The sequence below is a fragment of the Heloderma suspectum genome, chromosome 3, assembly GCF_057233095.1.
Source record: "Heloderma suspectum isolate Gila_16-S chromosome 3, 16-S_ref, whole genome shotgun sequence".
In the NCBI taxonomy this organism is placed as follows: Eukaryota; Metazoa; Chordata; class Lepidosauria; order Squamata; family Helodermatidae; genus Heloderma; species Heloderma suspectum.
This window is the reverse complement of record NC_139460.1, coordinates 62,478,045-62,505,168: the sequence shown is the minus strand read 5'-3', so window position 1 is coordinate 62,505,168 and position 27,124 is coordinate 62,478,045. Positions and strand designations below refer to the sequence as shown.

The 27,124-nt window shown below is 41.8% G+C and overlaps 1 protein-coding gene across 1 annotated transcript in view; it reads right to left on the bottom strand.

Moving 5' to 3' along the window:
• EPHA6 (EPH receptor A6) overlaps nucleotides 1-27,124 on the bottom strand; it is a 710,763-nt gene that overhangs the window by 99,575 nt on the left and 584,064 nt on the right. The window contains exon 13 of the mRNA XM_084843399.1: nucleotides 14,934-14,995. Within this exon, the coding sequence (XP_084699525.1) occupies nucleotides 14,934-14,995 (62 nt within the window). The remainder of the gene's footprint in view (nucleotides 1-14,933; nucleotides 14,996-27,124) is intronic.

The window sequence follows — 27,124 nt, the reverse complement described above, 5'->3', positions numbered from 1 at the left end:
GAAGAACTATTTTACACAGAGAAACAGAATCTGAATGAAATCTGCAAGTCCCACTGCAAATTTTAATTATGGAAAATCAGACGTCAATAGCATTCACGTTTCTGCAGACTTGTACTTTGCTTTATGTATGCAGTGCCTCTAACTATGGGGACAGAACTAAGCGAATGGGGAATAGGGATGTGTGTGCCTAACAATTTATACAATAATACAAACATATGAATCTTTTTTCTTCAAATTATACTATACCTGCACCAACCTGTTTTTCAACACAAAAATACCTAGCTGACTTCATGTATTTGATTTGGAATGGTAATTTAACATGTTTTTATGACTGCATCATTTATTCTAAGAGCCATGCTACACATTATGCATGACAAAGTGGTAGAATTAAGGTCTGTACCACTTCAGGAAGCAGATGGGACTTCTTAAAAAATGCTCCTCCATATTAAAACCTCTTTGCAGGCAGAAACTTGCACATTAAGGAAAAAGGTTTAGTGTTCTCTCTGCTTAATATGCTACTTTACTATGTGTAGGGACAAGAGCTTTTTATGTGAGTGAGCATTCAGACATGTGATGTCCCACCTGCAGATTGAAGTGATGTAGTCCATAATTCTCTATCACATCATTCTGCATGTTGTACAGAACAGCTCTAAGACTGGGTTTTCAAAGTACAACAGTAGTATGGGAACTTCTTGCACAACCTGTACCATGTGAGAGCTGCAAGTTATGTTTATGTTGTTGTTGCCAACAAGTGGCCAAAAGGCAAATTTCTTTCTTTAAGGTACAATCCTATGTATAATTAGACAGAAAAAAAGCCCTAAAACTACCAGCATTCCCTAGCCAGGCCATTTTTCTGTTAAAACATGCATAGGATAATGCCTTTAGAGAAGGTGGAACTCAGCATGTGCATTTGGGTGTGGTTCTAAGGTGGATGCCATACTGAGTTCTGTATGAAGAACCAAGAAATAAAATCAGTTATTGTTTCACCTTACTGGCGTAAACTACGGGCTTCTCCACATAGGGCTTTCCCCCCTGCAATGTTACCGGGGCTTCTGCTTCTGGATTCTTTGTGGGATTATGACCGGTTCCTTTACACTGGTGGACACATGGTTTGAATCGAGGAACGTCCTTCCTCGGCAAGTTCTATATGTTTCTATACATTTCATTTTATAGCCACTAGATGGCACTGTGATAATAGTGCTTTGCCATCATTACACATAGTGATGTACGAAAGTCAGTTACCTGGTCCCGCAGCTTGCTTTGCGGTGGGGGGGAGGCGCTTCGGTTCTCCCCCCGAAGTTCAGGCCGGGGGGGGAGGCGCCCTGCCTCGCCTGGCCGAAATTCAGGCCGGGGAGAAGCGCCCCGTCTCCCCGGCCGTGAAATACAAAAGAAAATGTAAAAAAAAACACAAACACCCGTGATAGGCTACGTAACGATTAACGTAGCCTATCACGGCTAGATTTCCAAAGTCAGCCGTGATAGGCTACGTAAATCGTTACGTAGCCTATCACGGGTGACTTTGAAAAAAAAAAAAAGTGCGTACACAAATGGCGGCGCCCATGGGCGCCGCCATTTGCGTTCCTTATTTGGTCCCGGGTAGTCTACGTAAAGATTCACTGGGTGACTTTGGGCCAGTCACACACTCTCAGCCCAACCTACCTCACAGGGTTGTTGTTGCAAGGATAAAACGGAGAGGAGGAGGAGAATGTAAGCCGCCTTGGGTTCCTTGCAAGAGGAAAAAAGGCGGGATATAAATGCAATAAATAAATAAATAAATACTCATGTTTCCCTCACGTTGGGTTTTAGGATTGTGCAGCGCTTCAAACCAATCAAAGCGCAGAATGAGTGGGGAACTGTAATTGGGGGAGCCTGGATGATACCCTCTCCACTGAGCCCTCCATGGGCTGGAAGGTGTCAAGGGCTGGGACATTCCCCTGACATCATTTAGTCACCGACTGAAGCACTGCTGAATCTCCTCCAGCTGGTGCTTCAGTCAGGGACCCGGCTTTGCTGTGCATGGTCTTTCCCTAACTGGGCAAGACCGCACAGAGCAAAGCTGCCAGGAAAGGTTTTGGCCCACAGGTTGGAATTTCCCCATCCCTGGACTAGAACATAGCACGGTTAAGAGCTACTTATGTAGAAAGAACAAAGAAAAGTGTTGTTGACCCTCACAACAGCATCTTGACTCCCAGAATCCATAAGGAAAGTGTTAGATTGGAATTAAAGAAAGACTGATGGAACAACAGTAGGACAAACTCCCTATGCTGAAATAGATGAAGAGGAGCCCGTGAAATGCTTTACTGGAATAAAGGTTTTTCTGTGAGGTTTTTTTTCTTTTTTAACAAATACCCTTTCCTTAATAGTGTGATTTCCAGACTCCACTGATTCAATCAGGGCTCCAGCCTGGATTGGCCATTAAAGGAAAGATAAATCAATACTTTGTTCAATACAACTGCAATAGAGATTGTTCTCTTTCCAGAACATTCAGATCTCCTCTATAGAGCATCTAAATTAGGCCTGCCTGAACAGCTTGTGATCCACAAAGCAAAATGCAGTCCACCAATCATGTATGGTAGTCCCTAAAGCCTCCTGGTTTAGCTTCCCGTGTGGGACTGCAAGAACAGGAGTGATTGTCAAACACCTGACTATAGTACATGGTGGGTGGGCTGCATCTGATGTGATGGGTAACAAGTTGTGCCATGGTATATAATTTATGCCATGTTACAATATAATCTCAGGGGTGAATGAGTACAGACAAATGCATGGTTTTGATTGTACCAGAGACTACCATGTGAAGTTGCTGTGGAGTCTTGAGAATCTCGTATTGAGTTCAGAGGAGGGGCCGGTTCACACGATCGAACAGCCCACCATGGTTTATTTAAACCATGATGGGCTGTGGTGCATGCTGGTGGCTATTTTAAATATTCAACACCTGGCTGTGGCTTGTCATAAGTGATGAATGCTATAGAACAAAAAATAGGGCCGCAGTTGTGGAGAACCAAATATGAAAATGCAATTAGCACACGACTGAAAACTGGTCTAGGTATATTAATCTAATAATGCAACAGTATTGAAACACACAGTCATTTATAATTTTTGCTAATTTATCTTTTAGTGAAAATGATTAGTGCTTAAACATTTGAAAATGTTTTTGCAAATTTTTTTTGCAAATGTTATTGTAACAATTCTTAAATAATTTTAGTGCTCATTGGAAACAATTCTTTTATATGTGTAATTATAACAGTGATTTATAACGAATGTTGGTATATTCATGTAAAGAAATTCACTCATAGACTTGATATTTGTGATATTTACAATTGTTCAATCTGAAGAAGCTATATATATGTGAAACAGGATCACACCGGCTTCCTGTAAAAAGTTCAGTGAATGACTCTTGGATAAAGATTTTCAGAAGGCCTTCAGAAAAGACCTTTGGAAAAAGATTTTCAGAAAGACTTTTTGAATATACTTTTTTGATACAGATGTTTAAGTTTTCTGTTACATGTATATTATATTTACATTGTTTTTCACATTCATATTATTTCTGTTTAAGCACTAATCATTTTCACTAAAAGATAAATTAGCAAAAATTATAAAAGATTGTGTGTTTCAATATTGTTACATTATTACATTAATATACCTAGACCAGCTTTCATTTGTGTGCTACTTGCATTTTCATATTTGTCATGTGTGAACCCAGGGGCCGTGAGTTATGCGATGGTTAAACAACCTATGCCCCCGGGGTTTGCATGACATGAAAAGTCATGGCTTGAATATGTAAATCCTGCCTGGCATGCACTGGCACATGCCACAGCCCACCGTGGCTTAAATATGCCACAGTGGGTTGTTTGATCATGCGAACCAGTTGTTGAATACACTGTAATTACAGTTAATACTTGATAGCATCACTCAGCACAAGTCACCATGTACTGCTTTGTACCATCACAGGCTATTAGATCAAAATGGAAGCACCTGTATGTACTCACCATATACTTCATGTTGCTACATGTTGGAATATGTCAGACAGTTTGGCCCAGTACGTTTTGTGCTAGGTGCAGCTGAAATTTGATTTTTTCCACAAAAACTCTCAAAGCAAAGAGCTATACCTCTCAGCCCCACGCCTCCTCCTGCCTGCTCGGCTGTCAAGGACTGCTAGCCATCTCCTAGTCATGAGGAGGAGACAGCTAGCGAGTAGCAGGAGTGTGCTCTGCGCTGATGGTTGGCTGTCCTTGACATCCGACCAGGTAGGAGGAGTAGGAGGTGCAGCGCATGCCCCCCGCCACTAGCCATCTCCTGCTTGCGAGGAAGAGACAGCTAGTGAGCGGTGTGTGTGTGTGTGCCACGCTGCTGGAAGACCCCCCCCCCCCAAACCACCATCCAATCACACAGCACTTCTGCCTCCACGGACTGAACCAGAAAAATCACACATGCACTACTCATGGGTGCAGCCACAGTGCAAAAGCAGGGATCCAAGGCAAGGATCCCCAGGGATCCTCATGATTTTTACAAGAAACATACTCCAAAACACCATCATATCACTGAGCACATCTGCCTCCATGGACTGAACCAGAAAAATCATGAAAAATGCACAACCTGTAGCACAACAGAAAGATTCAGTGGAGCTCCGCTAATGCTATTTGAGTTTGCAGAATGACATTTGATATTGCTCTCTGTCTATAATTTGAAATGGGAAAATGTTATCTGTTACTTTGATCTTTAGGATAGATTGTAAAACAAAGTAGAAAACTATGTGATGGTTCTCTTCAAATTTAAAAAGAGAATGTTTTCAAAAGTACCTAAGAACAGAATAAAAGAAGTAAATAAAAATGGGGAGGACAGCATTCTACTATTTTGTTACAAAGGCTGCTCATAATGCATGGGGAGGAAACATGGCATATGTGTATGTTGCATGAGGAGAGAGAGAAGGAGAGAAAGCACTTATTTTTAGCATTTCTTGTAGCAGACAAATAAAGATGGGGGCCATTCAACTTGGCAGTGTCATGTGGCTCTCCCCCACCCAAAATGAGCTCTGACTAGAGAGGATGTAGTAGATAGATTTATAGCACACACTTTATGGCATCATTTTATGGTACTCTCTTCTCCTTTCCCAACATTATTTAAACAGGGGCTTCCACTACAGCATCTAACCTCTAGCTGACAGGAAGGATGAGGTTAATGGCAAGGCTGTACTGGGAATTATATAATGGCTGTTTCATCGAAGAGCAATATATCTTGACATTTCTTCCCTGCAGAAGAACAGTTTTCACTTCCTTTCCTCGTCTTGGACTTGCCTTTAGGAATTCAAGTTTGGTAATAAGCTTTGGTTTTTGACTTTGCAGTTGTTAACGCACCACAGGAATGAAACAAAACACTTAATGGTGCCTTAACAATATTAAGCTTTGGAGTACATCTCTGCAATAAAAGGAGTACTTTCAACAACAGTCTGTTATTTTACCCAAACATGTAATATAGATTCCTCAGATTGATATCTTGAGATAAAATGCCTGCTAACATAACTCATGTCAGATAGGAATGCAATGCCCCTTTAAAAATCAGTCCAGTTCAGAAATATTGGTTAAACACTAATCCATACAAAAAACTTAACTACAAATTATCAAGAGTTGATTTCTTATATGATCTGTATAGCAAATATCCTTTATGCTAAATACCATGTCTCAGAGAATGTACTGGCCACAGAAGAATGAGAAAATGGAATACATGAATACATAGTTCTTGATAAACTAGATTTCCAGCTTGACTCCATTTTGTTCCCACACTTCCATTTTGTCTTCCAGTTTCCATCTTATCTGTAACTGCCTAAGGTTTAGCAGCTAAAGACAGGTTGTGATTGCAGGATGAGTCACCACCCCAATTGACCTGGATAAGAGAGTGCCCTAACCCTTAGTGCTCAGGCTATGGAATTCTTGGATTCACAAAAGCCAAAACTCGTAATGCAACCAGGACAACAACTGGCCACAAACTGACAATACTAGGAGCTCTGCTTTCTTTCCAGTCCACCTAGCACAGAATGTACCCATCTTGCATTTAGTGTCCCTCTTTTCAGAAAGTAGTCTGAACATCTTTCTTGTTCCTTCAGAAAGCCCCTTTCAAGTAGGGATGGCAGAGAATTCTGCCACGGATCTCGGGGAGGCCGAATGCCAGTGCATTCAGCCCCCCGAAATCTGTGGCAGAACGGCCTGCCCCCCCGCCCCACCCGCAGATCCCCCCGGGACGAGACTTACCTGGGGCGGATCTTCTGGGTGGCGGCGGCTGCTGCAGCGGCTGGTCTTCCGACTGGCCGCCGCCATTTGCAGTTTTGTTTTTTGTTTTTTTTACACAGACGTGATAGGCTACGTAAATTTTTACGTAGCCTAAAACATCTGGGTAAAAAAAAAAAAAAAGGCGTACACAAATGGCGGCGGCTACGGCCGCCGCCATTTGTGTTCCTTATTTTGGGCCGTCTTAGTCTACGTAAATAATTACGTAGACTAAGACGGCGAAAATAAGGGGAACGCAAATAGCGTCTGCTACGCTATTTGCGTTCCCCTTGTTTTCGCCGTCATAGTCTACGTAAATATTTATGTAGATTAAGACGGCCAAAAAGAAGGAATGCAAATGGCAGTAGCCATAGCTGCTGCCATTTGCGTACGCGGGTTTTTTTTGTTTTTTTTTACCCAGAGCCCTCCGCGGCCGGAAATCCAGCTGTGGACGGCTCTGACCTGGCTGGGCCTGGCCGGCTGCTCCGTGGAGCTGCCGCGGAGAACAGCCGGCCGCGGAGGATTCCGGGGGGAGAAACGGAGCACCTCCCCCCCGTCCAGGATTCCGGGGGGAGGGATGGAACGCCTCCCCCCCCACCATCAGCATAATCCGCAAAAGGTAAGTGATTTTCGTACACCCCTACTTTCAAGACACACTCTAGACTTCGTTAGTTTATAAACCAGTCTTTTCTTATGCCCAATCTAAGTCTGCTTTTTGGAGACTGATCCACATTGTCCACTGCTTTCTCTTGAGTTCTCTGGTCTAGTACCATTATTGCACTGCTGCATCCCTCAGCCCTGTCTGGTAAAAGCTCTGCCATGGCCTGGGAACACCTGCTCTCCCTCCTTTTGGATTTGTCCTGCCACTGAGAATCTGTCCCTCTTTCCATGTGTCTCAGCAGATTTAAGGAGAGGTAACATTTCTTGCTCTTTCTTCCTTCCCTCTCCCTGCCTGATCTCTCAACTCTTTCCCTTTCTCCCCACTTCCTGCTCCACCTCACTCTGCTATTCTCTTTCTCTCTCTGCCTGGATACTGCCACACAGATTCTGGCTCGCTGAAGCTTCCCTGTTTCTCCTTCTCTCCCAGCCGGGAGAAGCTTCATTTATTTAAATGTAATAATGTTGTTGTTGTTTATTCGTTCAGTCGCTTCTGACTCTTCGTGACTTCATGGACCAGCCCACACCAGAGCTTCCTGTCGGCCGTCGCAACCCCCAGCTCCCCCAAGGTCAAATCTGTCACCTCCAGAATATCATCCATCCATCTTGCCCTTGGTCGGCCCCTTTTCCTTTTGCCTTCCACTTTCCCTAGCATCAGCATCTTCTCCAGGATATCCTGTGTGGCCAAAGTACTTCAGTTTTGCCTTTAATATCATTCCCTCAAGTGAGCAGTCTGGCTTTATTTCCTGGAGTATGGACTGGTTTGATCTTCTCGCAGTCCAAGGCACTCTCAGAATTTTCCTCCAGCACCACAGTTCAAAAGCATCTATCTTCCTTTGCTCAGCCTTCCTTACGGTCCAGCTCTCGCAGCCATAGGTTACTATGGGGAATACCATTGCTTTAACTATGCGGACCTTTGTTGTCAGTGTGATGTCTCTGCTCTTCACTATTTTATCAAGATTTGTCATTGCTGTCTTCCCAAGAAGTAAACATCTTCTGATTTCCTGGCTGCAGTCAGCATCTGCATTAATCTTTGCGCCTAGAAAGACAAAGTCTGTCACTGCCTCCATGTTTTCTCCCTCTATTTGCCAGTTATCCATCAAGCTGGTTGCCATAATCTTGGTTTTTTTTGAGGTTTAACTGCAACCCAGCTTTTGCACTTTCTTCTTTCACCTTCGTCATGAGGTTACCTCTGAATAAATACTCCTTTTCTGGGTTGTCAAATATCAGCTCTGTTTTCCTCCTGGGAATCCTACAAAGATGTTCCACTGTGCAAACTAAGCTCCTAATGTTACCCACGCTGTGCTGTGCTCCTGTTAGTTTGGAAATCATGCTGGTTTCTGGACCAGCACTTTCAGACTAAGGCTTTCTTCACATGGAACTTCTATCCTGTGATTGAGATTGCTCCCTTACAGAAGTTTGTGGGCTCTTTACATGCCGTGACCCTCCAGGGTGTCTCCTGCACTAAATGACCTTTGAGCTTTGATCCATTTTTCAATAGATTGCAGATAATGAGCTATCAAATTACCCCGTTGTGTTCCCCATGAGTTCCCTCTGTGGAAAGAGGAAAAGCGGCAAGGAGCGAGATCAGTGAAAGATAATGGAAGACTCAGCTATGGGGGAGGGGGAAAGGGGAGGGGAGAAAGGAAGCACATGTAAAGGGAGTCGATGTGATCCTGGATTTAAAACGGAAGCAGAAAGCCCTGTCTTTGTTCCTGAAGGGCTGATTCCCTGAAGGGAGATACATGTCAGATATCGAACAGTATATCCTGTAAATAAATAAATAAAAATAACCAATTTATAGAAAAATGGAAATTGATTCAGAATTGGAAAAACAAATAACATACATTGCTAAATGTGTTACTGCATATGATATATTATAAATGAATGTGAAGATATATGAATGTACTCCAATGACCAATATTAAAATAATGGACTTGGGTTGTACCTAGGGATGGATAAATTAGGCTATTTCCAGTCTACATCACTTTCAAGTGTATTCACCAATAAATCCATTCCATCCTGTTTCCCAAATTCATTTTTTTAATTGCACAAAACCCTACATTTATGTACAGTCAGGGCCAGAAATATTGGAACAAGGATAACTTTTTTGGCAGTTGGCCTCTGTACACCGCCACATCGAAGTTGAAAGGAAACACATCCAGATGGGAGCAAAGTCAGGACTTTCAGCTGTAATTCAAGGGGTTTGACAAAAGTGGAGCGTAACCATTCAAGAAGTACAGCTAGTGGCATACAACCCCCCCCCCCCATCGTTGGTGGCTCATAAGTAATGGAACAAACTAATATCATTTCAAACTTAAGGATCGCCTTTAATACCTGGATGAAAATCCTTTGCAGTCAATGACTGCCTGAAGTCTGGAACCCATGCACATGACCCAATGCTGAGTTTCCTCCCTCAAGATGCTTTGCCAGGCCTTTACTGCAGCTGCCTTCAGCTGCTGCTTGTTTGTGGGCCTTTCTGCCTTCAGTCTTGTCTTTAGTAAGTGAAAAGCATGCTCTATTGGGTGGAGATCAGGTGACTGACTTGTCCATTGAAGAACATCCCACTTCTTTGCCTGGAGAAACTCTTGGGTAGCTTTTGCTGTATGTTTTGGGTCATTATCCATCTGCAATATGAAGCGGCGTCCTATCAGTTTGGCAGCATTCGGCTGAATCTGAGCAGAAAGTATAGCCCTATACACTTCAGAATTCATCCTGCTGCTTTTATCAGCAGTCAGGTCATCAATAAACACCAGTGACCCGGTTCCATTGGTGGCCATACATGCCCATGCCATAACACTGCCTCCACCAAGTTTGACAGATGATGTGGCATGCTTTGGATCATGAGCTGTTCCTTTCCTTCTCCATACTTTTCCCTTCCCATCATTCTGGTACAAGTTAATCTTCGTTTCATCAGTCTAAAGAATCTTATTCCAGAACTGGGCAGGCTTTTTTAGGTGTTTGCTGGCAAAAGCTAATCTGGCCCGTCTGTTGTTGAGCATTACCGGTAGGGATGGCGGAGAATTTCTCCCCGAATCTTCGGGGGGCCGAGCGCCAACGCATTCGGCCCCCCGAAATTGGTGGTGAAATTCTCCTCTGCCCCGCCCCCCGCCCGGGATGGGACTTACCTTTGGCGAATGTCCCTCCCGGCAGCGGGTCCCGGCGGCAGTTTGTCGGCCTTTTTGTCGGGGGCAGGGGCGGCAGCCAGTCTTCTGACCGGCTGCCGCCGCTGCCATTACAAAGTAAAGTGTAAAAAACTTACACTTTACACTTACGCCGTAGTCTACGTAAATTTTTACGTAGACTACCGGGCCCAAATGAGGAACGCAAATGGCGGTGCCCATAGGGCGCCGCCATTTACGTACGTGTTTTTTTTCCCAAAGTCACCCGTGATAGGCTACGTAACGATTAATGTAGCCTATCACGGCTGACTTTGGAAATCTAGCCGTGATAGGCTACGTTAATCATTACATAGCCTATCACGTTGTTGTTGTTTTTTTTACTTTTTGTTTCGCGGCCGGGGAGATGGGGCGCTTCTCCCCGGCCTGAATTTCGGCTGGGCGAGGCGGGATGCCTCCCCCCCTCGCCTGAACTTCGGGGGGAGAAGTGAAGCGCCTCCCCCCCATCGCGAAGCACCCCTGCGAAAAGGTAAGTGACTTTCGTACATCCCTAGTTACCGGTGGTTTGCACCTTGTTGTGAAGCCTCTGTATTTACATTCATAAAGCCGTCTCTTGACTGTAGATGTTGACAATGACATGCCTACCTCCTCAAGAGTGTTCTTAACCTGGCTAGATGTTGTGAAAGGGTTCCTCTTCACCATGAGCAGTATTCGCAGTCATCCACTTTAGTTGTCTTCCGTGGTCTTCCAGGACTTTTGCTGTTGCTGAGTTTGCCAGTTAATTCCTTCTTTTCCAAGATGTTCCAAACTGTTGTGTTGGCCACTCCCACTGTTTTTGCTATATTTATTTTGTTTCCTCAGCCTAATGGTGGCCTCCTTCACTCGCATGGACACCTCTTTGGACATCATGTTGGGAGTTCCAGTGAACAGCTACCATCTGCAAATGTAACCTTCAGAACCACCTCCAGGCCTTTTATCTGCTTGATTGGTCATGGAGTACCCAGGAAACAGGCCACACCTGGCCGTGCAGCTGCTTGTCAGCCATTCGTTCCATTACTTATGAGCCACCAACGATGGGTATGTGTATGCCACTGGCTGTACTTCCTGAATGGTTAGTGCCCCACTTTTGTCAAGCCCCTTGAATTATAGCTGAAAGTCCTGACTTCACTCCCAACTGGGTGTGTTTCCTTTCAACTTCAATGTGGTGGTGTACAGAGGCCAACTGCCAAAACAGTTATCCTTGTTCCAATATTTCTGGCCCTGACTGTACATATTTAAATATATTTTGAAATGCATTTTTCTCAAAATACATAGTCTTAAATGTATTTTCTCTCAAAATACACATTTTAATATATTATTTGAGCCAAGAACTACATTGGAATATTCAGGAATTGGAACATTCAGGAAGTGTGAAATCTAGTGAATAACCATTAAAGTCCTGAATGTTTAGGACCAGAATATTTGAAGGATTGCCTTCTTCTATACGAATCTGCCTACCTACTGAGACTATTTTTGGAGGTCCTCTTATATAGTTGGCATTAGGGTAAGGGCCTCTTTGGAGGCTGGAACTCCCTTTCAATGAATGCCTGTCTCAGTTCCTCAATAACAACCTTCCGGAAGTTGGCGAAGGGGGTAATTTTAACTTCCTTTTTTAATCTGTCCCTGCTTTTTAATATTCTAAATATTTTTGACTGCTGTGCACTTTGTCTTTCTGCTGCTTTTCTTGTGTTTTATGTTATGTTGGGATGTTTTTAATTGTTAACTTATTTATTTGTGAAATGCCTAGAATTCTACAGAGATGAGGTGGTATATAAAAGTTTTAAAATAAATGAATAACATAACTAAGTTGCAATTTGCATATCAGTCAGGGAGATGCAGATCAGGTCAGTTCATATTATAATTCACAACAATTGACTTTCTCAAGCAGCCCTAGCTGAGGCCTGGGTGGCTCTGACACAGTTTGTAAACTGATAGTGGCAAACGGAGACCTGTGATTTGGTATAACAGGGAACTGGTTTTACCAGTTTTAGCTACTGTTTGTCTAGCTGCTTTCTTGTCTAACTTACTTTTTTTTCTTTGATTCTTGTTTGCCTTGTTTAAATTTGGTTTTGGTAAGTTATTCTTGTATTGCTTTCACACTTGCACATAATCTGTATTTGGATAACATTTGGAGAGCATTTGGTGGAAAGGAAGGGTAGAAAACTTTTAACATGATACATAAAGAAATTATAAGCACCCTAAAGATATGATGGATTTTTAAAAAAACCAACTGATATAAAATGCATATATACTAATCAGGAATTCAACATATGAAGCATTCCATAACTGCATCCCCAGTAGCTAAAGGCAAGCCTTTTCACCTGCACAAGACACACTTCTGCAAGACAGTTTTCTCATTATTGTTCTCTATTCAGAAAAAGACACTTTTTAGCAGTACCTAAGATAGCATCACTGATGCAATGAATATGGACTTGAGCACACTACGGGAGAGAGCGCAGGACAGGAAGGCCTGGCATGCTATGGTCCATGGGGTCACGAAGAGTCGGACATGACTGAATGACTGAACAACAACAACAGACTACAACTTTTAAAAAAATAGACTCTTAAGTTTGAATTTTAAGTAAGGTTACAATCTTAAACATACTCACGTGGAAGTAAATATTCTTGAAATTAATAATATTTGAGTAAATGTTACTTATGAGTAAATATATTTAGGATCAGAGCAAAAATGTGAAAGATAGGGATACTTTTGTCTGGGAAGATTTAATATGTGATACACAGGTTGTCTCTTCAAAATGTTCTTTTCCCCTTCCGCCCTACCTCCATACCTATTCTGCGATACTTCTGCTGCTTAGGCTATCTTGTGTGTGGCACAACAAATCTTAGGATCAATGTATAACAGTATTATTTCTTCACCTCTAAATGAAATGAGGATTTGATCTTTACTGAAATTTCAAGCCTCAAGCTGTAGCTGCTGGAAAAAAGTTAACAAAATCTGATATCTTTCTGATTTAAATGGGAATAGGTGTAACATTTTCCATATCCAAAGTTATTGGATAATCACCTCGAAATATGTTTTCTTTCAGGTAATCCAATTAGGGTCATAAATTTTTGATGAACAAACCATTGATTTGTTTCTAGACATTTTGGAAAGATAGCATAGAAGCTTGAAATGTTGAAGAATATATTCTTTACATTTTGGATTTTTATCTTTTGGCTTTACCTTTTATATATTTCTATAAAAGTGCTCAAAGCTATAAAAAGGCATTATTACATATGAAGAAATGCTGACTTTGTGAACTCCTTTGAGATCACTAAATAAAACCTCTTTTAAACGTAACATTTTATTATGGTTTACAGATAAACTCACAAAGTACTTTTTTGTACTCTCACAAAGGCATTTCAAAGTTTACTCTTGAAGTAACTTATAGGAAATAACTTTAAAAAAGAAGAAGAAGAGGAATGATTTCTTTTTAAATCTGTCACTTGTAGTCTTTTGCTTTGGTAATTATTCATTCTACTGAGATGAAAATGTCTACATTTCTTTCAGATACCTAATATAATCTTAAAAACCATATCAAGAGACATTTGAGCTGATAAACCATAACTGACACAAGAAAAAGTAGTGTATATATTAGCATATAACTGAGGGAAATAATGAATATAACTGAAATATTATGTATTATTGTACCACTCTCATGACCCTACTCTTTTGCTTATACAAATAAAATGCCATATTTTGGAAGCAGATATAATGAAAGCGAAAACCATACCCAAATTATTCATACAATGAGGTAGAGAGGGGAAGAGCACACTAGCTCCACCCCTTCTGTCATTGTTCTGGCTGCTCCCCACAAGTTGGAGGTAAATGTCTGCAGTGAGGAGCCCTTTCTACTCATGCCTGATTTTCCAGGTTTGAAAGTGGCCTTTCCAAACCTTAAGGTTGGCCACAGAGGTCCTGCTCTTGGGCCTATTAGTAAGGTCCATCAGACTGATGGGCACAAGAGACAGGGTCTTCTCAGAATCTGGACTTGGTCTGGTGTTTTTCATTTGTTCATAAAAGGAGTTAGGGGTGAGCAATGACGTGGCCAAATTTACTGATGACACCAAATTATTTAGGATGGTTAGAACTAAAAGGGCAGTAAAGGGTTCCAAAAGGATGTCTCCACACTGGGGAATGGGTATTAAAATGCCAGTGGGGCCAGCTATGCGCACAAGTCCCTACTGGATGCTGCCCAATGGCAGGACAAATGCCTCTCGCTTGCCTCCCATTTGACACCACTGTAGCTATGTCAGTAAACTGCTCTCTGCATTAGCTATGCACATCTGAAAGACTGGGGGATTCATTATTTACAGTGTAAGGGGGCATATCTGGTATTAATATAAACATTTGCTGTCCATACTTTCTACGCTCATTTACAAAGATTGAACAATGGACCTTAAGTGGAATAAGATTATTCTCAAGCCACCTCAATAGTTTCTAATTCAATTTGTTTAAATGCAAGTAGTCATAAATCAATTACTGAACCTGTGCCATACTTCCCTAAGCAAAAAACCTCAAAGAAAATATTTCTATATGACTGAGCAAAATGAACAGCTACCATATGGCAAGGCACTTGCATTTCAATTTATAATAACACTATTTGAAATATATTTTACTAAATATGGGAACTGAACTTGTAGAAGAAATCAATTATATTCTTAAGTTTAAATCTTCTTTTTTCCCCAGGCTACACTCTAATGTATTACTGTACCTAAGAAATGTACCCTGGGGAAAATGCTTCTCTTCAAATAAAAATCCATGAATAACATTATGTAAAAATTAATTTATGATAAATTATTTCAAATCTTTACTTAGAATGCTTTCTTATTCAAATGTCCTGAGAAAATGACACCTCACCCGTAGAAAGGAGTCAAGGGATCCATTCTCCATGTATTCAACCACAATCATTACTGGTCTGCCTGCAAAGACAGCAAAGGAATGTGTTAGGATTATAGGCATATTAAGGGATTGTTATATTTCCAGCTGTTGGGGAAAGATTATTTGCATTAGTAAAATATGTTGCTCATTTTCCAATCCTCCTCTCTGTAGCAAAAACATTCCTCATTGTTCTATTATTTCTAAGCTGTATTTTCTTCGGTCATGTCGGTGGATTAACTGAAGGCATTACTTTGTTTTGCTTTTTTATTTAAATGGTTTCCATTGTAAATTAATATTTACAGTTCGCACTATTCTATGTGGATAGAGTGTGTATACTCAAAAGAGTGCTGGAGGGATGTTACATGTGTACCCAGGGTTGCATGATGAGATTACGAGTGTGCCTGCACTATGCCAGTACTGAGGACCAAACAGTTGGCACTATCAGCTCTGTTAGTGCTGATATCTTGTCCAGAGAGGACTTATTTTGAGGTGCCCTTTTCCCAGAAGTGACGATAACAATAACAAATATCTTTTTAGTGGGAAGATCCTCCCATTGTGGTGCTCAAGGCCCCCTAGATTGGGACTACCCTTGTCATATTGCGGTATATTCCACAATCTATTTTTTTATAGGATTTGTTGACCTTCATGACTACCATATATTAGTGCTTTCAGTTATTAAACAAAATGCAGCCTGGATTCAAAGCACAGCATATTTATTCTTTCTTTCATTAATTTTATTTAAATATTTATAAGCCACCTTTCTGGATCAAGTCCATCTAAGGCTGTGAACAAACTACAAGTATAAAAACACAACAGTATATTATAATAAAACTTCAAAAATTTTAAAAATACAACAAGCCATCAATACATTAAAATATAATTCAGTCAGGATAGAAAACATTCTCAGAGCCACCAGAATAAAACAGCAGCAGAACAGCAGCATGACCAATAAAATACATCAATTAAAAGCCATTTGAAAATGTGGGTTTTCAAAGGCTTTTTTCAAATGGTACAACTGAGGAGGCCAACACAACATACATTGGGACGCAATTCCATCATTTAGGAGTGCCCCTAATGCCCACCAGTCTAAGTGATCTTAAAATCAGGACACTCAGTAGGGCCTCCAACACTGATCTTAAAGCATGGGCAGTTTTGTATTTGAAGGCAGTCTTTCGAATAATATGGCCCCAAATCGTTTCGGCTCAGCATCTGCTCAACACAAAGAACAGTCAAATTTGAATTCAATAGCATTGTATTTAAGATTCAGCAAACATCTTTATTCTTTATTGGCTAAGGACCAGTTCGCACACGCATGCATCTCTCATTGGCTGTTGTATGAAGTTCTTAGTTGTATAGATGTATTAGCCATCACAAATTAATAACTGCAGAGAGAGCTTCCATATTACCCCATGTCAACTCTCCAGGGATGAAACCTCAAATGATGAGCATGCATATGTCAACCAGACCTAAGTAGTATTTATGTTTCTACTGAGTAAATTCCGCAGCTATTTTAAGGATTATTCTTTTCCAGCCCTATGTGTAGATGTCGGGGATTGAACCTGAGAACTTCTGCATGCCAAGTATGTAGTATACCCCTGAGCAATGACCCTTTCCTTTTAGATAGGATATATAACCGAGTGCTATTTTTTGGTAGAAAGACAGGATACAAATAAAACAAACAAACATTCAGTGTTTGTGACAAATACATCCAAGTTATTCTGGTACTAATTTTACTTCCTGTATTTACTTGACAAGCTTTTTCCTGTTTGTGTTCAGGAATAAACCATCACTCCGAAAAACTACCTAGGAGAAATGGTTCAATTTACATGCTAATCAGGGCATCCCATCAGATGTTATTTAGGTGATGCTAATAATACAAAGGAGTGAATAATATATACAGAACTACTGTAATGAATCATCTTGCATGCAAGACTGGAAAAAATATAATAAAACAACAAACACATTTTGTGGGAATGCAATCTTGTCTACATTTTGCTTGTTACTGTTTTTCATTGTTTCTGGCAACATATATTTAAACAGCATAACTGGAATTGCACACAATATTCACGATGTGACTCTGTCAGAGCCTTGCAAAATGGCATTATTATACTTTTATCAATTTCCTTTTGCTAAACATTCTTCCATTTTGTTTGGGGACAGACAAAAATTCTTGAATGACTGCCCAAGCAAGAGCCAAAAGCCAGGCTTTGTTTAACCAATATAGTAAGGCCTGTAACAGAAGAATAAGTGGCAGAATGATTGACAGGAGGCATCAGAATGGAATGATGGGTGGAATTAGTTACATTTCAGAAAGTCAGTCAGCGAGTAGGATCAGAGACAGAGAGTGGGTGAGAAGAGTGAGATCGGAAATATTAGGTTATTTGAATATTATTATTTATCAGATGACTACTTGTTATACTGTTCTGAATGTTATTTACCATACATATATATTTTACTGTCTTAACTACCCGAGTTTGGTCCAGGTGGATCTCACCCCATGAGCTGCCTATGAAGTACACCGTCAAGTATATAAAGAGGAGAATTCTGTCCTCTGCATATCAGCAGCAGATTAATTTGGGGAGTATTAGGAGAAGCCTGGATTCAGTGGACAAGGTGACTGATTTATCTAGGGGCCACCAGGCCCCCTAAATAAATCACAATGCCTGTTACTACTTGCCTATAAATGATGTTGATTTTTTTTTCATTTTTATTCCACTTTTCCTCCAAGAAATTCAGGGTGGTGTATTGCCTCCACCACTTTTATCCTCACAATAGTCTTGTGGTTCCATGGTTGGGTGGGAATTCAAACACATGATTCTAGAGACTTTGTCAGACACCCTATTACAATACATTGATTCTCTTTTGAAATTCTCCCTTCCTCACTGAGCATGAAAAGGATTCTTGGTGCCTGTTGGGATGGATTTTATTTACATTTATTAATTATGTGTATATCTTGCCTTTCTGGCCAAAATGGCGCTCACTGGATCCAGACTGAAATGCATGTAACTGGGCCGGTACTAGTGGACTTCTCTGCTTCCTCCTCCCCACAGTAGTCTCTCCAGCCCCCTGAAAATGCTATACAGAGAGCTGGGGGACCCTGCTGAATGAAGTGAGCTGTGGTGCAGGTGGACGGGGGGGGGGGGAAATCCCTGAAAATCAGGCAGAGGCATCTTTCATGAGCAGAACTCTTCTGCCCATGGAACACAGATCCTGGATCCAACCCACTGTACATAGCAATGGTTCCCAACCTTGGGTGTCCATTCCCAACTTTGGGGGTTCAGACCCAACTCCCATCATCCCTGATCACTGGCTGTGGTGGTTTAGGATTATGGTAGTTGTACTCCGACAACACCTGGGGATGCAAGGTTGAGAACCACTGCTATGAAGTTTCCTGTAATTCACTGAGTCCCAGGCTCCAATCCTTCACAGTGAATACAAAACAAGATTTTAGTATTTTATCTGAGCTACAGGTATAAAACAATATATTCATTTTAATCCGTCTGTCTCTTCCTTTCCAGATTATTTACTGAAGGAGGAGGGAATATTTTTCTAGATTGCTTCTCATGGACTTCTCACATGATGAATTCCCTAAACTTCCATAGAGGAATATCATTTCCATACAGCAAATTGTATCTGCGTAGCATATATACTGTCATGTGTAATAAATTCACACATGGCCCTAAGAATGGTCCGAAGGCACATAGGGCTCCTTCACACAGAGCTTTTATCCTGCTACTGAGATACCTCAATCATGGAAGTTTGCCGGCTCTTTAGATGATGCTGTGAACCTCCAAGGCGTCTCTGTCACTAAATAACATTTGTTCCATTTTTATATAGATCGCAGATAATGAGCTATCAAATTATCGCGTTGTGTTATGCTTGAGTTCCCTCTGTGAAAAGAGGAAAAGCAGCAAGAAGAGGAGCAAGATCAATGAAAGGTATGGAAGACTCAGATATGGGAAGAAGGAGGGGGAAAGGGGAGGGGGAAAAGGAAGCACGTGAAAAAGGGAGTCATGGTCCTGCATTTAAAATGGAAGCCGAAAGCCCTGTTTTAAATGCAGGATTTTAAGCTGGTGTAGAGATGCTCATAATGTAGTTTTAGGGCTGCAGCTAAACAGGTTTGCCTCTGTAAGCATTCTGAATAGGCTACAGCTCAGGAGTTACGTATATGTAAACTGCTCTGCACTCTTCAGGAGAGAGGGGTTTAATCGTAATGAAATCAAGGGTATTTTGCAGTGGGTATATTTGAGATGTGTGTGAAGTGCCTCTCAGCCACCTTATGTATCATGAAATTGTTCCTAGGAACCTAGACAGATGGCTTGCCACTTCAGTTACTAGTAATGTGATGAACTTTCCTAATTCTTCAGCAAGACCTCACTGATAATGAAGAAGCTAAATGTAACCATAGTATTGCAAAAAGCCAAGGTCATTAATTATGACATACATTATGCCTCTGGCCACAGTTTGGCTAAACATCCAAGATGCTTGTTGTCCCCCTTCTCTCTCTCTCTCTTTCACACACACACACACACACACACACTTAGAAGTTGTGTACTAATGGCGGCAGCCCATGTGACTGAGCTTTGTGTGTGAATACTGCAGCCACACAGGCCAGTCACATGGGTTATTCCAAACTGATTGGCACCCTCCTTCCCAAGAGAGTGTGGATTGGGTGAGAAAAATCCAGGTGATCAGCCGCAGCCATGGGGTTGCTTTATTCACATATATAACAACAGAAGAACTACCATTGGAGTATCATTTGCTTTTTTGTGATTATTTCTAGCACTGCCTTTTACTGTTGTCAACTCTTTATTGATTATTGCGCCTTTATTGTGATTTAGGAGCTATTGTAAACTACCCCAGAAATATTTCAGTACTCCCTTCAATTAAATGTTTTAAATATACAAAGAAACAAACAAGCAAAGAGTTAGCTCGAAATGTGTGTATTAGTCATCAGTGGTTATAAAAAAGAACATACTGTTCTTCTGACTGCAGTTCTGTGGATGGTAAATAAGTGCATAGGGACTGTGGTCAAACAAGATACCCAATCTTGCTTTGTGTAGAGCAGGGCCAGCGTCAGCAATTGGCATCCTTGAGCAGGTGCTGGACCCCCAGCACCCCATCAAGTATTCCTGATTGCGCAGACAGTTATTACATGCACAGTTGTATGTGCATAGGCTCTATTCACAGTGGATGGCAGGGACAGCTGCGACAATTCCATTTCCCCCTCTGCTTGTTCCATGAATGAGTGAAGAAATCGTATTATTATCTTGAAAATCAATATGAGAAAGCCATGTTATTACTTGATGGAAGGTGTTTTGTTTTGTATTGGATTTGCTATTATTTAAAAACGCGTAAGATCCACTAGTTTTCTTGATAAAAATATTTTGCAGAGAACCACAAAAACAGAAAGGTTGAAGCATTGCAAAGGGATTCAGAAAGAGCCTAGCGCATATAAAAAAAACCTGTGAGTGAAGATGATATGCAGCCTTATGAATGAAGACATCCTGAGAGGGTGTCTTTGGGTCTTCACGACATACTTGGGTTTTGATCCCACGCAGCAAGGAGTCTACTACTACTACTACTCTTCTCTTCTTGTTGTTGTAGGTCTTGGTCTCATTGCCACTGCTTGACTGACCTTCAGCCTCTTGCTCACTCTCATGCAGATCCCCCTGAAATTCTTCCTCTGCAGGCTGTCCTCCAGTCTCATCCTCAAGTACCTGGAAATGGTTCCATAGCTCCACTGCTTCCACTGGTGCAGAGTGGCGTCTAGTTCTTCTGGTCCTGTCACCATTTTCCAAGGACTATCCTCTACTGCATTTTTCCTCCCCTCCCTCTTCTGCCTCAGCTTGCTGTTGCTCTTCAAGCTTCTGTTCTTCACTTTGCTGCTGTAGTTCCACCATTCTGTGCAAGAGCTCTTTGTTTTCTCTTATTCCATGGAGGGTCGACAGTTGCCGCTCCAGTCCTCTTACTTTTTCTTCCAGCAATGTGATCAACTTGTACTTGTTGCATGTGTAGGCCATGATGTTCTCAGGCAAGAAATCAAACATTGTATACACCCTGCAGGTCACCACTGCTGGAGAGTCTTTTCCTTCCATAGCCTCTATTCTCTTTTTGTGTCTAGCTTTCTGATCGTTCTAGAGTAGCCTGTGCCTGGTCCTCTGCTCATTGGAGGTTAGAAAAAAGAATCCAGTGCTGGAAAAAGAAACCAAGCGCACAGTTACAAGATGGGGGATACATGGCTCAACAACACTACAAGCAAGAAGGATCTGGGAACTGTTGTAGATCACAAGCTGAATATGAGCCAACAATGTGATGTGGCTGCAAAAAAGGCAAATGCTATTTTGGGATGCATTCATAGAAGCATAGCTTCCAGATCCCAGGAAGTACTAGTTCCCCTCTACTCAGCACTGGTTAGGCCTCATCTGCAGTACTGTGTCCAGTTTTGGGCACCACACTTTAAGAAGGATGCAGACAAGCTGGAGAGGGTTCAGAGGAGGGCAACAAAGATGATCAGGGGACTGAAAACAAAGCCCTATGAAGAGAGACTGAAAGAACTGGGCATGTTTAGCCTTGAGAAGAAAAGACTGAGGGGAGATATGATAGTGCTCTTCAAGTACTTGAAAGGTTGCCACAGAGAGGATCTCTTCTCGATCATCCCAGAATGCAGGACACGGAATAACGGGCTCAAGTTAGAGGAAGCCAGATTCCGGCTGAACATCAGGAAAAACTTCCTCACTGTGAGAGGAATATGACAATGGAACCAATTACCTAGGGAGGTAGTGGGCTCTCCCACGCTGGAGGCATTCAAGACAAGGCTGGACAGCCATCTGTCAGGGATGCTCTGACTTGGATTCGTGCATTGAGCAGGGGGTTGCACTCAATGGAGTTATAGGCCCCTTCCAGCCTACTATTCCAGGATTCTAGGGTTACTAGGGAGAAAAAAAAAAAGGGCAGGGGGAGGAATTCCAAACTCACATAGATGGAAAGCATCTCTACTTTTTATAAGGCTATATTTTTTCTGCAAAATCCACTCATATGAAGAAAGAAGCCAAGACTGTAGGAAGCATTGGATGCAAATGAAAGTTGCATGAACCAGGAGCTCACACAACAAAACAGGGAGTTAATAATTAGTCTTAAGTAGCAACCTTTCAAGCTGGGAATGTGGACTAACAGTATGAAGGTCAGAGCCAATCAGGATGCCTTTAATAGTGTCCTATTTCTGTGCTTCCTCTCTAGCTCAGCATGTTACAGTTTCTTCTCTTGTCTAGCCTGTTTGTACTCCTGTTGCCTCATTTATATTTCTTTCTAACTGCACTTGGCCAAAGACATGAGCTGGGATACAGCTGTAAACTGCAGGGCAATGCCAGTGCAGATAACTATCTGAACAATGGGCAGGATAATGGTAATAAACCCTGTCTGATGATTGCCCTCAAGGACCTTATAGACACACAGCCTGCTGTAGCCCATCCAATATCCAGTAAATAATGCACCTGGATATACTCTTCATTTTCTTAAAAGAATCAAGAAGCATGAGACTGCTTCTAGTAATAATGTCACTGTTAACAATATAACCTATTGGCTCTCTTACCAGAAGACTGGTTTACATTCCTTGTATTGTGTGATTCAGACTAGACAGCTAACAACTGAATAGCAGAGCTATATGTTATTTAAACCTTTATACATGTAATACAATCTTCACTTAGTTTTCAGCTTGGATGTGTATTCTTGTTTGCACTTGAAATTTAGGCTGCAATCTTAAACATGATTAGTAAGGAGTGAGCGCCATTGAACAAGTACAGTGGGACTTCCTTCTGAATAAACATGCATGGGATTGTACTGCATAAGCATAATCCAGCCAAAATTAAGCATTCAGAAATCAAATTGATTTCAGTGGGAGAGAGTTAAACATGTGCTTTGCTCTCCCACTTAAATTAAAGAGACTTAACTCAAGTGTCTTAATTCTTGCTGATTTATGCCCTAAGGGCCAAAGCAGACATTATGTTAAAGGCACAGCAAGCAGTTATGTCTTTTGTTCATTTTACTGTCATGTAACTGCAGGGGCCATAAATCCAGACCAGGGCCCGAGAGAGAGAGAGAGAGAGAGAGAGAGAGAGAGAGAGAGTGTAGGGGGCTTTAACCCTTTCCATCCACTAAGAGCTCAATCCAAATTGAGGGGCCCTGCACCTGAGATTTTTACTGAAAAATATGGACCACTATTTTGCAATATAAATTGAAGGCATGGGGTCTCCAATGTGGATCAGACCCACAGTGGGGTAGGGGGGAAGAGGGTTATAGCCCCCATCTCCCCATGCTAGGATTTCGATCCAGATAAGCCCTCTGGGTTTACATTAGAGTAAAATAACCAATGACAAGTGCTTGTTATGAATTGTATCCAATGTTAGTCCTACTTAGAGTAGACCCATTGAAATGAATGGGACTTATGTAAGTCATGGCTAACTTAAGACCCATTCATTTCAATGCATCTGTTCTAAGTACAGCTAACATTGAATACAACGCTACATCTTTAAGGGCGCAATCCTATGGGGATAGTCAGCCGCCTCCGAACTCAGAGGTCACTGACTATTCAATGCAGGGCAGGCAGCATGTGGCGGGGATCTTCTTACAACTATCAAGTTTTTTTTGTTTAAAAAGAGACAAACAAGGAAAAATCTACTTCCTCCCACATGTACAGAGCCAGACATAGATGATTTCAGCTATGCACAATGGGATCTTGTTTCAACCTTGTGTTATGATCATAATAAAATTTATCTATTTATCTAACCTCCCTTTTTTTACAGGCAACACTATTACAAAAGATTTAAAGACCCAGTTTAAAAAACCTTAGAATCATAAACTACGGCGAAAATAAGGGAACGCTATTTGCGTTGCCCTTATTTTCGCCGTAGCCTATGTAAATCTTTACGTAGATTAGACGTGTCAAAATAAGGAATGTAAATGGCGGTCCCCATGGGAGCCGCCATTTGCGTATGCGCTTTTTTTTTTTTCAAAGTCACCCGTGATAGGCTACGTGACGATTTACATAGCCTATCACGGCTGACTTTGGAAATCTAGCCGTGATAGGCTATGTAGATCGTTACGTAGCCTATCACGGGTGTGTGTGTGTTTTACTTTTTTTTTCGCGGACGGGTAGACGGGGTGCTCCTACCCGGCCTGAATTTCGCCGGCGAGGGATGGGGCGCCTCCCCCCCGGCCTGAATTTCGGCCGGGCGAGGCGGGGCGCCTCCCCCCCGCCTGAACTTCGGGGGGAGAACCGAAGCGTCTCCCCCCCACCGTGAAGCAAGCTTCGAGAACAGGTAAGGGACTTTCGTCCATCCCTAGTTGGAAGGGGCCTACAAGGCCATCGAGTCCAACCCCCTGCTCAATGCAGGAATCCAAGTCACAGCATCCCTGACAGATGGCTGTCCAGCCTCGTCTTGAACGCCTCCAATGTGGGAGAGCCCACTACCTCCCTAGGTAATTGGTTCCATTGTCGTATTGCTCTAACAGTCAGGAGGTTTCTCCTGATCTTCAGCCGGAATCTGGCTTCCTCTAACTTGAGCCCATTATTCCGTGTCCTGCACTCTGGGATGATTGAAGAGATCCTGGCCTTCCTTTCTCTGACAACCTTTCAAGTACTTGAAGAGTGCTATCAAATCTCCCCTAAGTCTTCTCTCCTCAAGGCTAAACATGCCCAGTTCTTTCAGTCTCTCTTCATAGGGCTTTGTTTCCAGTCCCCTGATCATCTTTGTTGCCCTCCTCTGAACCCTCTCCAGTTTGTCTGCATCCTTCTTAAAGTGTGGTGCCGAGAAGTGGTCACAGTACTCCAGATGAGGCCTAACCAGTGCTGAGTAGAGGGGAACTAGTACTTCCTGGGATTTGGAAGCTATGCTTCTATGAATGCAGCCCAAAAGAGCATTGGCCTTTTTTGCAGCCACATCACATTGTTGGCTCATATTCAGCTTGTGATCGACAACAATTCCAAGATCCTTCTCGCTTGTAGTGTTGTTGAGCCACGTATCCCCCATCTTGTAACTGTGCATTTGGTTTCTTTTTCCTAGGTGCAGAACTTGGCATTCCTCCCTATTAAATGTCATTCTGTTGTTTTCTGCCCAGCGCTCCAGTCTATCAAGATCACTTTGAATTTTGTTTCTGTCTTCCAAAGTATTAGCTATCCCTCCCAATTTTGTGTCATCTGCAAATCTGATCAGCATTCCCGGCAGCTCCTCCTCCAAGTCATTAATAAAAATGTTGAAGAGCACTGGGCCCAGGACTGAGCCCTGCGGTGCCCACTCGTTACCTCTCCCCAGTTTGAGAAGGTTTAAAAAGGAAATCTTTTATTGAAGCATTATATATTCGGAAACCAATGCAAACAATGTGATTACTGCTATGAGTTAACTGTTAACATGGCAAGAACAGAATAAACCATCTTCCTTCTATAAATGAAAAACCAGAAGATACTGACAAAACATTGCAGCAATGTATGGAGGGATACATGAAACTAACATATTCACTCCATAGCAATAGAACAAACAAGACTGTATAGTTATTCTGTAGTGTTATATTTTTGTATTTTATTTGTAAACTGCCCTGAAAAACTGTTGAAGCAGTATAGAAATTAGTCAATAAAAATAATCAAACTTGGAACTAGGGATAGAGAAACAACAGCCACAGAATAGTACAAAACAAAGCATAGTTATTTGTACCATAGAACTTTAGCACACATTAAAGAAATAAGCAAACTTCCCCACATTTTCCATGTAGTAAGTCATCTGCATTCAGTCAGTGTGAGCCAGCCAGCTATTCTCCAATTTAACATTTGCTTTAGCCAATAATTCAATATGTGGTCTTGGATAATTCACTATTTCTCGGTCTCAGCCCCCTGTCCAACAATATGTACTACAGAGATAATAATACTGATCTACAGAGTTGTTGAAATTAAGGATTATTGAACAAGGATTATTAACATTGTCTGTAGCAGGAAATTCATGGGGAAGAACTGGTACAGGGAAACTTGAGGGGAGCCCCAATTATTAGTACGCTTTGGAGGCTTAATGGGTAGTAGTGGTAGCAGTCTTTTTTTTTCTTTAGCTTTGTTTTGTCTGCGATCTCCCTGCCCACCCCCCCAAGTCACGAGGACGCTATGAAAGGAACTCCAGTTCCAGCAGCAAAAACAGAAAGAAAGATCACTAACTAATTAGCTTCTCCTGAAACGGGCAAATAATTTCACACCCTAGATCAACAAAATGCCCCCAACTCCATTTTGTTCTGCCCTTAGACAATACATGTCATGTGCTTGCAACACATTAAATGTGCTATATAAAGGCTAGGTGATATTACGATTCCATTTTATATGGGCTTCCAGTTTGCAGTTTACACAAACATTCTGCAGTATGGCTGCTTATTTAGAGATAGGCAAACACCTCTGATCTTGATTCTGAATGAGTTCATTCTTTCCAAGCTTGTTCAAAAACTTAACAGAAAAACTCAGACTTTTTCCAAGGGTTCCTTGATATCTTAGAAAAATCTGCTCTATTTCAAATGTAGTTTGCTGGGGCTTCCAGGTATTTACTAGGAACCCAAAAGCCCTAAAAAATTATGGTTTCCAAAGGTCTTTGTACTACTGGGAACTTCTTGTTCATAAGGTTTTCAGACCCAATGAAGACCAAGAAGCAGCCCTCCCTGATATGCTTCCTTTGCTGCTACGAGAAGTTCTTGAGAATGGGAACGACAGCTCAGAATAGGCCAAACTTATTTATGAACCACTGATCATAAAAAACTCATTATTTCAAAACTGGATGGGGGTCATTTCCACTCCCACTCAAAACTCAGCTATATTTTCACTACTTATTGGTTTGGAGGAGCATAGAAAGAGCAATGTCTTTTGGTGAGATGGGCAGGAAAATGGCTTCCTTGGCCTCTGCCTTTTCCTTACAGACGATGTGCCTCCAGGATACAAGCATTCCTATTGGCCCTTATCTTGCTTCACCCTTACCTATTTAGGGATTTAGGATCGGAGTTAATGGTATCCACCTGCCAGTGGAATGGACACTGCTGGCAGAATAGATTCCCCCTCTACCTGTGGCCCTGGGCGCACCTACCAAATCTGCTCGGGAAGCTTGGAGGACCCTCCGGAGCAGATGGCAGGGTGTGTGGAGCGCAGGAGTTAG